The sequence below is a fragment of the Prionailurus bengalensis genome, chromosome E2 (genome assembly GCF_016509475.1).
Source record: "Prionailurus bengalensis isolate Pbe53 chromosome E2, Fcat_Pben_1.1_paternal_pri, whole genome shotgun sequence".
Taxonomy (NCBI): Eukaryota; Metazoa; Chordata; class Mammalia; order Carnivora; family Felidae; genus Prionailurus; species Prionailurus bengalensis.
This window is the reverse complement of record NC_057352.1, coordinates 16,000,257-16,014,724: the sequence shown is the minus strand read 5'-3', so window position 1 is coordinate 16,014,724 and position 14,468 is coordinate 16,000,257. Positions and strand designations below refer to the sequence as shown.

Here is a 14,468-nt window from a genome sequence, read left to right as displayed (position 1 = left end):
CTCTCTCCTAATTTATGTGCCCTGGTTCTCTACCTCCCCTCATCGAATCTCTCCCGCTTCCCTAAATCACCAGCTCCTTCCTCCTTCTCTCTCCCTGATGTCTCCCTCTCCCACTGCATCTCCATCTCTCTTCTGTTCTCCCCGCTCCCATCACTCCTGTGGCTCACTCATCTACCTCTCTCTCCAGATCTATTTCTTTCCTCTCCTGCTCTTTTTCTGATTCTCTATAAATGTGTGGCTCTGTGTCTCTCCTGATCTTTCAGTGTCCTGGTTCTCTCCTCATCCCACCTCGCCCAAATCTGCCTCCCGCCCAACCTCATGTGCGTGTCATTCTCTCCTTGGTCCTTTCCCCTCCGCTCTTTGCCCCACATCCGGATGGGGGACCCCAGGTGAGGCACTCTGGGGACCCAGAGGAGGTGCTCTGGGCACCCCCACCGCCTACCATAGCCCGGGAGGGGCGGCCTCTTCATCTTTCCATCCCTTCCCCCAGGCCCCAGCTCCCGCCTCCCCCCTCACTGCTGCTCACTGCAGCTGCAGCAGTCCGTTGCCAGGGCAACCACAGCTGGCTGGGCGGGAGCCCCCTCCACCCCATCCCCCCTCTCCTTTCCCGGCGAGGCTGGGAGGAGCTGGGACAAAGCCAGAGAAAGGCGGGGTGCAGGGGGGAGATGGAGGGAGATGGAGGTCGGGCCGGCTCCAGCTGTTAACCTTGGTCAAGTCTCCCCCTAGGAGGCCCCCATCTCCCCTTCTTGGTGGTGCCCCAGTCCAGCCTGGAGAACGAGGCAGTCGTGGGCAGAGGGGTCAGGCCCAGTTTAATACACAGAACAAGTTAATTCACAGCAGAGGCAGGCAATAAAGGAGACTCGTTTACAAGGGGGGGGGCATGCCTGGATTGGGGGAGACCCCCCCAAACCCACCACCTCCCCCCACTTGCAGTCTCAATTTCCCTTTTTTTTAACCCGAACAACAAACACACACAACCACAAGAAACAACCACGCCCCCTCGCTACCCCCAAAATGGCCAGCGAGGGTGGCAGGGGGCAGCCCGGCCTGGCCGGTGGGGAACTGGAGCAGGGGAAGGGGGAAAAACTAGTCCGTTGTAGAGTCTGTGCTTCTCATTCCAGCAGGCGCTGGGCAGGGGCCCGCCTTGCCCGCCTTGCCCCCCCAGCCGACGCCCACCAGCCAGGGCAGGCGGCAGGCACAGAGCGGGCAGGGTGGGGCTCTCAGGGAGGGAGCAGGAACGGAGTTCAAAACCATGGTTCACGTCATGCAGTATCCACGGTGGGCACCAAGAGGGGGCGAGGGTGGACACCACACCCACCTGCCCTGGGCACGAAGGGGGCTGGTGCCCACATTGGGTGAGGAGGTGGGACAGCTGCAACTCCAGAAACTGGGGGGTGGGGCTGGTAGGCAGGAAGCTGGCATAGACCGGTGCCCAGTGGATGCGCTCGGCAGCACGCCCTCCACCCAGCCAGGCCTTATAGGACTCTGTATATATTAATTTCTTTTTTCTTTTTTTTTTTTTTAACTTTTTGACTTTTTCTTTAGAAAAACGCTGTGTCCGTGCCCCGGGCTGGCATCTACCACCCCTCATGCCCGCCCAGAGGCGGGGTATGGCTTTGAGGGGAGCAGAAGCCCCCGGTGCCCATTCGCCAAGGGATGGGGAAGGAGGGAGGAAGGGAGAGGGGCCCTGCTGGGCCCACCAACCCACAGGGCAAACATTCCACCTGCACAGAGGGAAGGGGGTGGCCCCGCCCCCTCTCGGGCTTCCCCTGTCCCCTCCACTGTGGGGCACTGAGGGCGGAGAGAGCGTGGAGGAGCTCCGAGAGGCAGATAGGTAAGCACCACCCCAGAGGTCCGGGTGAGCCAGAGCCAGGCCTAGGTGAGGGTGATGTAGGCAGAGGCCTTCTCTTTCAGGTGCCGAAGACAGAGGTGACAACTCCAGCTCCCTGTGGGGGTGGCCAGAGGACAGGGATTTAGGCCCGGGTCCCCAAGAGGCTGACCCAACCTCCCAGCCAGCAGACACGGTCTTTGGTCTTCACCAGCCGGAAGACAGCTTTCCGACCCACCCGCCCCCGGGGTCATGCCCACCTCTTCTCTCACCTTCCGGGGGCTCCGCCATGGGGGGGCTCAGGCAGTACATGTGGTAACCCCGATCGCAGTCGTCACAAAACAGCAGCTGGTCCTGGGGGGTGAGACCCGCCCAGCTGGCACCCTGGGGGCACGGGCACCAGAAACCGGGGTGGGGGGCTGGGGCAGGGGTAGGTCAAAGGGGCCGGGGAAGGCGGTCCCTCCCACGAGAAAGGGCTCCGAGACGGGCTTCGCATCACGGAATCTTTGCGAAACCCTGCTTGGCCAAGCAAAACACCCCTGTGGTCGGCCGGTTTGCAACTCGCAGTCTGGGTTTTATAGATTCTGTGGAACACTTCAAACGCCACCGAGATGGTCTGACACCAGCTCTGGAAGCAATGGACGTTGGGTTCGGTTCCCAGCTCTACTAATTTCCTAGACGTGACCTCGGGCACGTCATGTCCCCTCTCTGAGCTCAGTGTCTTCTCTGCGGAGTGGGAACGAGAGCACCTACCTCGGAGGGTGGTTGGGAGGAGTCAGAGAGATGAGGAGCACTAAGTGCCGGGCTCAGTTAATGGACACTAAGCAATAATAATAATACAGGTTACTAGTGTTCACCAGGGAGGGGCTCCAGGGAAAGGCTTTAGGCCCAACTGGCAGAGGCGGAGGTGCCGGACGGGAGGCCACCTGGGGGCATGTCCCAGGGGAGGCGGGCGGGCACTCACGTCGTTCTCCGAGGTGCCGCACAGGCTGCAGGACTTGCACTCGATGCACTGCCAGCGGTAGGTCCGCACGGCCGCCGTCATGTTCACCGTAAACTGTAAACATGAGGGGTGTCCTGGGGGCCAAGGGGCAGGGATGCAGTTAGGGCTCATCACGCCCCCGGTGGTGACTGACCCCCCGGGGAGGAGACGGCTCGGCCCCCACCCCTGGGTCCTAGGGCCGGAGGAGCTCCCGTGGCCCACAGCCCGACCCCACCCCGCGCACGGTGCCCAGCGACCGTACCGCAAGCAGCGCTGCCGCGACCGTGGCCACCAGTCTCCTACCAGCCACCATGGTAACCACATTCTGCTCCCCAGAATACCATGGCAACCGCATTCCATTACCCGCAGTGCTGTGGCAACCACTTTCTACCACCCACAACACCCGGGCCGCCACATTCTGTTAGCCGCTGTGCTGAGGCAGCCACATTCCATTACCCACAGCAGAGTGGCCGACAGGTTCTGTTAACCACAGTAACGCGGCAGCCACGTCCTCCCAGCCACGGCGCCATGGCAACCGCCTTCCGCAGTGGGGTCCCCACGCTCTGGGCTCCCTGTGACCCAACGCCCGTCCCCCAGGACGGGCGAGCGACCGAAGTGTTCCCGGCGGTACCGCGCGACGCCGAGCCCACAGCCGTCGCTCTACCCCAGTGCGGAGACCCCCTCAGCCGCCACCCGGTGCCACAAGTTACGTTCCACGCTACCCCGTTGCCGTGACAACCCTATCGCACTCCCCGTGATACCATGACAACCACAATTCATTACCCACCGTGCTGAGGCAACCACAGTCTATTACCTACAAGCCCACCCTGGGAAACCACATCCCGCTAACCGCAACTCCATGGCAAGCGCCCTCGGTTATCCACAGTGCCCAGGCAACGGCCATCCATTACTCACTATCACGCTTCCCTACCCACAATGCCTTGGCAACCACCTTTCACTGCCCCTCGTGCCATGCTAAGCACGTGCTACGACCGGCAACGCCGTGACGACCGCATCCCATTATTCCCAGAGCCTCTCTGACCGCCCCTCCCCCTCCCAGTTTCCCAAGGTCCTCAGCAGTTGAGTCCACTCCACCAGCTCTGGATCCCCCCAGCCCCAGGCCGCACTTCTCCGCCTCCCAGCCTCCAGATCGGGACTCCTGGCGTCCCCTCCACCCGGGCCCCCAGCAACCTCAGGTGAGGGTATCACCTGATCGCCCACAGTCAGCACAGGAGATGAGGTCCTCGGGACACCCCGTCTTCTTGGAGCCACCCAGGCAGAAGTCACAGTAGCCGTTGGGGATGACAGTGCCATCGGGCGCCTTCTTGGCTGAAAGACAGCAGGCGGTGGGGGGGTTGACGTAGGCGGGCGGGGGCACCTACTCAAAGGCTGCCGCACGAGTAGGGGCAGAGGGAGGCGTCCCTACCTGTGTGTTTCCTCTGTGCCTCAGGGACCCAGGCCAATTCTTTGTAAAACTCTGGGGTTGGGGGGACAGAGAGAGGGGCTCTCACCATAGGCAAGGCTCCACCCTGCCCCCCAGCCTCAGCCCCAGCCCCGGGGTGGACCCCTTTATCCAGGCATGGGGGAGGTAAGGAGAGAGAGTAGCTACCCCAAGTTGTGGCCGCGGCAGAACGGGGATGGGAGCCCAAATAATTCTCATCAGGAGCCCCGATCTCTTTGAGGACAACTCACTCTTTATTAGGCAAAACTGGCAAATAACAGCTTTAGGAAGAGCCCCCCTGCTTCCCCTTTCTACCACACAACCAGTGCCAACTAAGCCCCGACTAGATAAAAACTGGGGGTACCACTGGCCAAGATCTGATATGCAAACAGACGGATGTTCACAAGAAAAATTCTGAACACAGAGGTGCCCGGTGCGTGGTGGGGACGGGGTGAAGAGACCGCCCTCTCCCACCAAGAGGTGGGTGTGAAGACAGTTTCTCCGCTGGCGGAGCCTCTCCCGAGCCCTCTCCCATCCCTCGGCTGTCAGGGCTGCCACGAGATTGGCACGGGCAGGCGCCAAGGGCTCCCAGGCCACAGACCCTGCCCCTCAGCCAAAGCTTAGCAGAAAAGGGAGAACGGGAGGCAGAGAGGGAGGGGAGTCATCTATCACCCCCCTCCCCAAGCTCTAATTGAAACAATAAATCAGACCCAGAAATATTACGCCGGGCCGGGAGCGAGGGAGAGATGGTTGGTTGCCATGGCAACCCCAGAGCCAGCATCCCCATGGTCGGTGGGGGGAGGGGACCGCTGAGCTGGAGATTTTCCAGAAATGTCTAATGTGCCCCCTCCCTCCCAGGCTCCTCAGCCCCCACTCCCGGGGCCCCTCACTACCCCACAGCCCGCCTGCCTGCTCACGTTTATGGTTGTTTTTCCGGTGGAAGGGCAGGGCGTGGCGCTCGGCGTTCTCCTCCCCCTCCTCCTCAGCCAGGTGGGTGTGGGTGTAGTGGTAGCTGAGCCCTGGCCGGTTCTTATACCGTTTCCCACAGACTGGAGAGCGAGCAGGGAGGGCCGGTCAGCCCTCCCAGCCCATGCGGCCTCCACCCTGGCCTCGGGGATCACACCTCCCCCCTCTGCCAGAGGCCTGAGCATCCCCTCCCGCCGGGCTCTAGAACAGGAGGGAGGGGGCCAGCAGGGGAGAGGTCCCTAGGCCCCACTCTCTCTTTCCCCCTCTTCAGAAGGACTCACTATCACAGACATACGGCTTGTCTCGGTCCTCCAGGGATGCGGTGTCCTGGCGTTTCCGGAGACCCCCGATGCCATATGCCTGGGGGAAGAGGCGGGATGAGGGGCCAAGAAGGGAGGCAACTGAAAGAGTTTTCATCACGGGAGCCTGAAAGGTGAACCGCAGCTCTGCCACTTCCTGACTATGGGCCTCGAGTAACCCCCTTGACCTCTCAGAGGCTTCCTCATGGGTGTGAAGGAGGCTCTGACCCACTATACAATCTCTGTTTTGCCAATGGGTTCATATATCTGAGCCTCAGCGTCCTCTTCTGTACGATGGGTATAAAATCCTCTACCCCTTCAGGCTGCTCTGGGAATTCAGTGAGGCCAAACTGGGTTAGGGTCTGACCACGATAAACGCTCAGTGTATGGGATCCGTCACTGAGGAGAGAGGTGAGGGAGAAAGATTTGGGGGTGATACCTTTCCTTTAGCCCTGTTCTTCCTCCTGGGAATGTCATCCTCCAAGTCTTCCACCTCGAGATCATGTGGAAACTCCAGCAGCTGCTGTTTCTGGACACCAGAAGGGAGACTGAGGTCAAGAAAATGGGGGATGCTGTCCTTCTCTGTGGGAGTTGCGGACACAGCTGGAGACTGGGGGCACAGGGCAAGCAGGGAGGTCTTCCGAACAGAGATGAGGTGTGGAAGGATGCGACTTAGGAGGCCCAAAGGCCCTAGGGAACCAGGGGAGATCGGAGAGCGGGAACAGGGTGCGTCAGGGCAGGTGGCGGGGGTGACAAGGCGGCCGGGGCCCCTGAGGGGTGGTCCCACCTGGCAGTCCATAATGGTCTCCTCCTCCTTCAACTCAATCTTCTTCTCCCCTGTCTCAGCACACAGTAGCGCCTCAAGGACAGGCCCTTCGGGGAGGCCACCCTCCTTCTTCAGGGGTGCCTCACAATCTGGGGACAAGGCCATGGTGGGGAAGTCAAGTGGGGAAGTTGTCCCTGGAGGATTTCTCAAACTGCCCAGGTTGGGGAGCCATGCCCTTTGCTTCAGGAAAGAGGTGTTCCCACACTCGACCAGCAACAGACTCAAAGATTCAATCACGCATACTGGGAAGGAGGCCGAGACCTGGGAAAGACACGGCCAGGCCCTCGGATCCGCTCAGACACACTCAGACGGAGACACGCCAGACCCTCCCTCGCTTACACCTGGATGCACGTGGAGAAACACAGATTCTCAAACAGGGTACACATGGGAGATACAGACGGATCATCTGGAGACAGCCAGACACACAAAGGAGGAGATACACCCAGACACTCAGATACACCCAGTCACGTAGAGGAAACATATCCAAACCCTGGGATACACCCAGAGACAATCAGAAAGAGACACCAAATCGTCAGCTATACCTAGGTCCACGTAAGGAACACCCAGCCAGACCCTACCAGACATGTGGACACACACAGGGGAGATACAGACAGACACATCTGGAGAGAACTACTCAGATGGACACACACGGACGTACACAGGGGAGCCACACACGGCGCCTCTGAGGGAATCAGACACACCCAGAAAGACAGCCAGATGGACACTCCATGGCGCCTTGATCGGCTTAGGTCAGCAGACTCTGCTCTGGTGGCAGGGTACCTGCTTGGGATTCCGGCTTTCTCTCCGCCCCTCCCCAGCCCGTGTGGGCACTCTCTAGATAAACAAACAGACAAACAAACTTAAAAAAAAAAACCCACACAGATGGACACTTCAATATACCTGGACCCACACAGAGGACGAGGGAAGAGAAAGAGCCAGTGACTCTAATAGTACTGGTCACATTCAAGAAGCGATAAGGCCAGACGGTCTGGTTGGACCAGCACACGTGGGCAGAGATACACCTGATATACCAGATACTAGGGGAAGAGATTCTCCCAGACATTCCAAAGCATCCAGACACTCAAAAGAAGAGACACCAGACACCCCGATGCACTCAGACACACCCAGAAACGGCCGGACACTCTGGGAGACCAGACACACACGAGATGAAACGAACCCTCTAATGTCCTTGGAAACACCTAGAAAGAGACACAGATACTTACATCCACTCCACTACCGACGCAAAGGTTACCACCAGACACTCTCACACATGCACACACACTCAGGCGCCCACAGGAAGAAAGACAGCCGCACAGCAACACATCCCAGTTCACCGGGGAGGAGCCACCTAGGCACCTAACAGATAGCACCGGGCCCGGAATACACCTGGGCCCCAGTAGGAGAAGACACGTCCAAGTCCAAAGCAGTCACTCAGGGAAAACTGGAGAATGTCTGGACTACAGCCAGACACACACCTGCAGACACTCGCTAGAAGGAAAATAAAGGCAAATGCTCAGAACCACACAGGCGTCACCACACACGGATCAGCGTTTGCCCCGGGCCCGGCTGGGGCCACCCCGGGCACAGGATGGAGCTCCACCCACCGATCTTGTACTCGCAGGGCCGGAGTCTGGGGTCCTCCAGGATGTTAAGTCTCCGTTTCTTTCTCCAACAGCGCGCGGGGTACGTGTAGATCTGTCCCGGGGCCAGACCTGCAGGTGAGGAGGGCGGTGAGGACCGAGAACTCCGCCGCAAAGCCGCTGCCCCGCCCCGCCCCACCCCGCCCCTGCCCTCCCAGCGGGTACCAGGGCCGCGGTGGGTCTTTTCCATCCAGATGTAGCAGTTGTTCTGGGCCACGCCGGTCTGCGAGTCGAGGAAGGGCAGGCGCAGGCTGCGCTCAGCGCACAGGCGCGCGTTGTAGCTGCGGCAGTGCTCAATGGCCTCGCGGTAGAAGTCCTCGCCTAGGCTGTGAGGGCGAGCGAGCGGGCGAGTGGCTGTCACCAAGGGCAGGAGCGCCGGGTCGTCCAGCACCCCTCCCTCAACGCGCCGCTCGGGAATGGGTGATCCGACTCCTCCAGTCTCTCCCCTCCTGTCGCTCCTGGACTCAGGAGCCCCCAACCTGAGACCCAAGCAGGCCCGGAGCCAACCGGTAGATACACACACATAATGTAGAAACAGACAAAAATACACCAAGACCCATCCATACGTGCACATATCAAAATACACAACACAAACAAATCACACAGGATTCACACACAAAGAGAGACATATCCCAAAACTCACAAAGGAGAAACAGACAAATCTCACATACTTGCACACACAAATATCTACTGAAAAAAACACAAACATCACAGATACATAGTGTGGGACAGACACAACACACATATATCCACGCACAAATACACATCACATATCCAAAGACACACAACATAAACAAAGCACCCACACAAAGACACACAACATGCAAACAGATCACAGACACCACACTTCACACACACACTCATGCAACCAAAGACACACACATACACAAATGTTAGAAGAAATGTTAAAACAAACTACCCACATGAGCACCTACACACATATCTAAAGACACAACACAAACAAATCACACACGCACACACACACAATGTCCAGGCACACTATACAAAGAAATCGCACAGATTCACACAGGACACACACGTACACACAATCATAAAGATACACGATATAGAAACCAACATCTAAAACACCCCATATCCAAACACAAAGATATACACATATACAATATAGAAACAGACAAATCCACCCATATTCACACAAAAATGTACACATAAACACACGCACAACTACAAATCCAGACACAGAACACAAATGATGCGGCTTCAAAGGACATGTACATACACTCAAAGACCCAAATATCCCAAGATACCTGGTAGACTGAAAGATATTAAACACATATCCACACACATATCCAAAAACACACACACACAAAAACAAAAAAATAACAGTACAAACAAGTGACACACACTCCACACGCCAAGACAAAGGTAGTGTGGGCTTCATTCAAGTTTACCAAGGCTCCCGCACCTCCAGGCCATTTCACTCTCTCCCCAACCCCGGGGATCGCCGGGCGGGACATGACCCCCTTCCCCGAAAAGGACCCGAAGAGGACTCCGAGCTCCCCACACCCTCCGCTCGTCCAGGAGCAGCGCATCGGACACCGTTCTTGCCAGAGACCCATGATCGCACACATTCGCACCCCCGCGCAGCACCGGCCCACGGTGACAGCCCCCCAGACACCCCTTCGGCCCCACCCCCGGCCGCCACACACACACGCCCGCGCAGACCCGCCCGCGCGCCCTCCCCCACCTCCCGCCGGCCCGCAGCACCTCAGGGGGCCGGGGATGACCGTGGCCATCTTGCTCCCCGGGTCCTGCCCCCAGCAGGTCCCCGCCGGGTCGGTCCTCCCAGCGCTCGGGCGGGCGCTGAGGCCGCCCATCCATTCATTCCCGCGGGGCGGGAGCACCGGGACCACAGCCAATCACGACGGCGGGGCGGGCCCGCCCGGGCCATTCTGGGAGTCGTAGTCCCGGGCCCGGGGACCCGCGGGACCCCGCGGGGAAGCGGGTGCAGAGGTGGGGCCCAGGGATCGCGCAGTCACTCACACACGTTCGCCCAGACGCACATCTAGTCTCCCGGGCAGACACTCACACATGCACACCTGGACTCGCACACACCCACATACGGCAGTTTACACACACATTCACACGTATACTCACAGCCTCCCACGTAGACTCACGCACACTTCACTCCCACACCTTTACAGACTCACGTACATTTACACTCACACAAACACTTCAATGCCCTGAGACTTAGAGATACCTAAGAGGTGCCCATACAGACGTCCACCGGCTAAGCCTGCGCTTGGCTCACTGACACCTCCCCCTCCCCCCCTCCCCCCTCCCCCCTCCCCCATCCCCAGTCCCTCCCAGCTCCAGAGAACCCTATCTAGTCCCTCCAGGGCTGTCACTCTCACAGTGACCCCGCCCTGCTCTATCCCTTCCTTCCGCGGGCTAGACCGCACAGTGCTACTTTGCTGCGGGAGCCACACCTTGTGGATTCAAATCCTGGCTCTGCCATTTGGTGGCCATGTGGCCTCAGGCAAATGACTTAACCTTTCTGGGCCTCGGTTTCCTCACGTGTAAAATGAGGATGACACCTCATTGGATTCTCGTAAGGATTAAATGAGTACATATGTGTAAAGTGTTTTTAAAAGGTACCCGGCAGGTAGTAAGTGTTCAGTAAAACTTCACTCATTCCACAAAGAGGATTTGATATGTAGTTAAGGTGTAAAATAGCCAACAATTCTAGAAAGAATAATACCCTGGGGCGTCTGGGTGGCTCAGTCGATTGAGCTGAGCGTCGGGACTGCCGCTGGGGTCAAGATCTCACAGTTTGTGGGTTGGAGCCCCACGTGTTGGGCTTTGCGCTGATAGCACAGAGCCCGCTTCCACGCTGTCTCCCTCTCTGCCCCTTCCCCTGCTCACACGCGGGCACGTGCGTGCACGCTCTCTCACAAAAATAAATAAGCTTTAAAAAAAAGAAGAAGATGGAGGAGGGGGAGGAGGAGGAGGAGGAAGAGAAGAAGAGGAATGCCTGGTACATAAAAGATGCTCAGTATTTGTTGAACGAGTAAATATACTGAGTACCCATGGTGTGTCAGACACAGTTCTAAGTACTTGATTCACCGGTGCAATTCTCATAATGACCCTCTGGGGTGAGGCTATTTTTACCCCCCATTTTCCAGATGAGGAATCTGAGCCCCTGGTGGCTCTTTGAAGGTGGGACTAAGGGAGGGACTCACTCGCCTAGATGTCTGTACCCAAGTCAGTTTTTACTTCCTTCTTTTTCCCACTGTCACTCACACAGACTGTACCCTAAGCGATCCCCAGATAGTGAGCTGACCCACCAAGCTGCACCAGCACTCACCTGGAACCCCCCCTGGTCCAAAGTTTGTGTTCAAGTTTGAGCCCCTGTGTGGATTAAAAACGCCCACAAATGTCCTTGTCCACCAGGGGGCTCTCAGGCAGACAGACTGCATAATAGCCTTCACCTCTTTTGTCACTTGATGCCCCTACCTACCCTCTGGTGAGAGACACCTCCAAGGTCTTCCATACTTATCACTTCTAAACACACACACACACACACACACACCTCTAGTGTCTCAGACCCCTTCCACAAACCACAAACCCTCCCCCATCTCCCGCAGCTAAGGCCTTGACCTTCCCCCTCCCCTACCCGCAACAGGACAGAGTAGGTCTCTGCTTCATATCTGGTTGAGAATAGGTGGCGAGGAGAGTAAGTCGGGGATGCTTACCTGGAATGGTACCCGCATTCTCACTCTGATCTTCAGGCCCCTCCCCGGTTACCCCCTATCGCATCCAGACTAAGCCCTCCCCCTCTGCCCAGCAGCTCAGCTCAGAGAATGCCCTTGCCACCTTCCTCTCTCACCTCCCACCACCCACACATGCTTACACTTGCTCCCCACACCTCCAGCCTCAGACACCCCAGCTCACTCCTGCCCCACCCCAGAACCCTTGCATCCATTTGATCGGTTTGGAGGCTGAGTGTAGAAAACTCCATCACCTCCCCGGAGGCCCTTGTCCACCAGCACGATTGAACCCCCCCCCCCCCCACCAGACCCAGGCTGAAACTTGCCTCCCTTTCCCTACCGCTAGTAACCCTCACAGATCCCCCTCCCACACTTGAACTCCCCTGCCCCCACCCCTGCAGACGCCTTAGAAGATGAGAGCAAAGAAGGGCACTGGCACCCGCACCCTAACTTTGCCCAGGCCCCCGCAATGCCCTATGTGGGAACTGGACCGCAAGAGAAATCAATATTGATGCTACGACTACTAATCACTACATTTAGGCAGAGTCAGGCTCTGTACTAAGTGCTTTCCAAAGGTCACAAGCCCCATGGGATAATAGGCTCTGTTAGGAGTCCCCAGTACACAGATGGTAACATTGAGGCTCTGGAGGAGGGGGAGAAGGGAGGGGGAGACTTAAGGGCTCAAGATGAGGTTTGAAACCAGGTAGTCAGAATACCCAGCCTCCCACTCCCAAGGGGATTTGGCTCCATTCTTTTAGAAGCCAGTCTCTGCCCTCAACCCCGAGGACCTGTCTGAAGAGGAGAGCAAAGAAGGGCAAAGCAGGGCGCTGGCACACCCACCCCAACGCTTCCTCTGACCTCCTCCAAGAGGTCCGGCCAGGGTCAGAGGGAGGAGGCCAGAATGCCTGTAGATCCACCAACCTGCACAGGAACCCTGTCCCAGCCAGCTCGAGGGTGTTCCTCGTGGGGCACACCTCCGTCTGTGTGTTAAGACAGAGTGAGGGAAGCAGAAGGGTGTCACCGTCACACACCTCCTCACACTGACCCCGGCTCCGCACACGCCCTGCAAGCTCTCCTGCTCACCGCAAAGCCGCACGTGTAGGCGCGTTCCTATTAACCCCCGCCCCACTCCTCTCCCAACAGCCCCCCCCCCCCGCCAGAAACCAGAAACAACTGGGGGCCTAGGGTCCAGCCATCAGGCCCGGCCTTTGGGAGGCTGGGGGGCGCTCCCGGCCCCTTCCCCCTCCCCACCCCCCAACACGCGCTGCTCAAGGTCAAGGCGGCGAGAGCAAGAGGTTGGGGGAAGGGGGGGAGGTCGCCACAGTCCCTTTGTGCGGCGCCGCGGGCGTTCGCCCTCCGCCTTCTCCACACACCCCCCCCCCCCCCCGGGCAGGGGCGGAGGGGGAGGGGAGTGCCGCGCTCGCCAGCCGGGGAGGGAGGGCGGGAACGGCCGCGCGCCTGTCACTCTGAGCCCGCTGTCACCGCCGGAGGAAAGGGGGTGGGGAGCGCTGGGACCCGGGAGTCCAGGATCCCGAAGAGGGAGCGAGAGAGAGAGATGGAAAGACAGAGAAAAGAGGTGGCTAAGAGAGGAGAGGGATGGGACAGAGCTAGGCTTGAACCCGGGCGTCCAGGTTCCCAGCCACCGGGCCCAGGAGGAAGCTAACGCTCGGAGGAGGGACGCGGACAGGGAGAAAGGGAGGGAATCCCCCGAGATTGAGGGTGCTGCCAGCATCCTCTCCCGAAGCATCCGGTCCCAGATGCTCTGGTTAGATGTGTATGGGCGGGGAGAGGGAGGAATCCCACGGTCTAAACTGACCTGGGCGTCGGAGCTTCTAGGTCCCGAAGACCCGGGGAGGAAAAAAGGGAGCCAGCAGGGATCCGACCGGGAACCCCGACGACTCAGCTCCCACCCTGCGGCCACGCGGGCCGAGGTCCCCGGAGAAGGAGAGAGGAAAGAGAAAGGTGCTCTGCTGAGGGGGAAGGAGGGTGGTGAAGACCCCGGAGGCTGAGGTCTGGACTTGGGCGTTCGTACTCCCAGCCCTATGCCCCCCGGCGCCCCCGGAGACACGGCGAAGGAGAGATGGAGGAGGAGGAGGAGAGGGAAGCCCCTACCCCCACTCTGGGTGGGGAAACGGCCTCCGCCACCCCCCAACCCGCGCCACATTCCTTCACTGACAGCGACAAAGAAGAGACGCCCCCGCGACCCTGAAGGGGCTCCCGCCCCCAACCCCAGGGGGCAACAAGGGGCGGCAGGTCCCCCAGCGGTGGGGGGGACCAGCTGGAGGGCCCCCATTAAACTACCTTCCGCGCGCTGCGTCCCCCTCCCCAAGAGGCGGGGGAAGGGCCAGGGGTGGGGGGCGGGATGGAGGGACGTGAACGGCGGGGACACTCACGACTTGAGCGGGTTCTGAATGGCGGTGGCCATGGCCCGCTCGGCTGGGCCGCCTCCGGCCCGGGGCGCTGCTGCCGCCGCGCGCGGGCCCAGCCCGGCCTGCGCCGCCCGCTCTGCCGCCCAGCGCGCTACGATTTCATTCATTCTTGGGGCTGCGGCGCGAGCTGAGCGGGGCGGGCCGGGGGCGGGGCTCGGCCAATCCCCGCACCTCCCGGCGCACGACGGGACGTGGAGTCTAGGGGCGCACAGCGGCGCCCGAGGGCGCCCCTGACCGGACTACACGTCCCAGGGGGCGCCGGGAGGACCACACGCCCATTGGCTGCTGGGGATACAGGGCGGGGCTGGGCTCGTCCCAGAGCATCT

General features: G+C 59.5%; 1 protein-coding gene across 10 annotated transcripts; it reads right to left on the bottom strand.

Annotated features, from left to right (window-relative positions):
- Positions 1-786: 786 nt before the first annotated feature.
- Positions 787-14,197, bottom strand: DPF1 (double PHD fingers 1). 10 transcript variants are annotated; one of them, XM_043599049.1, is made up of 12 exons: positions 14,107-14,197; positions 8,148-8,308; positions 7,947-8,054; positions 6,304-6,431; positions 5,956-6,045; positions 5,499-5,577; positions 5,169-5,300; positions 4,237-4,287; positions 4,020-4,139; positions 2,793-2,905; positions 2,089-2,212; positions 787-1,946 (listed from the first exon to the last, which is right to left on the bottom strand). In XM_043599049.1, exons 1-12 carry the CDS (start codon positions 14,136-14,138, stop codon positions 1,876-1,878), a joined length of 1,209 nt encoding a protein of 402 aa, XP_043454984.1. In that variant the 5' UTR covers positions 14,139-14,197; the 3' UTR covers positions 787-1,875. The 10 variants fall into 10 exon arrangements, with proteins under 10 accessions (XP_043454984.1, XP_043454986.1, XP_043454979.1 ...); XM_043599051.1 differs by having other exon boundaries at positions 2,101-2,182; XM_043599044.1 differs by lacking the exon at positions 14,107-14,197 and adding an exon at positions 9,711-9,870.
- Positions 14,198-14,468: the final 271 nt, after the last annotated feature.

Coding starts and splice junctions, on each gene's coding strand:
- DPF1 (XM_043599044.1), bottom strand. CDS start 9,820: ATGGGCGGCCTCAGCGCCCGCCCGAGCGCTGGGAGGACCGACCCGGCG. Junction 5,301..5,498: donor CAAGCCGTATGTCTGTGATA/GTGAGTCCTTCT, acceptor CTCGCTCTCCAG/TCTGTGGGAAACGGTATAAG. Junction 4,140..4,236: donor GGCACAGAGGAAACACACAG/GTAGGGACGCCT, acceptor GCTGTCTTTCAG/CCAAGAAGGCGCCCGATGGC.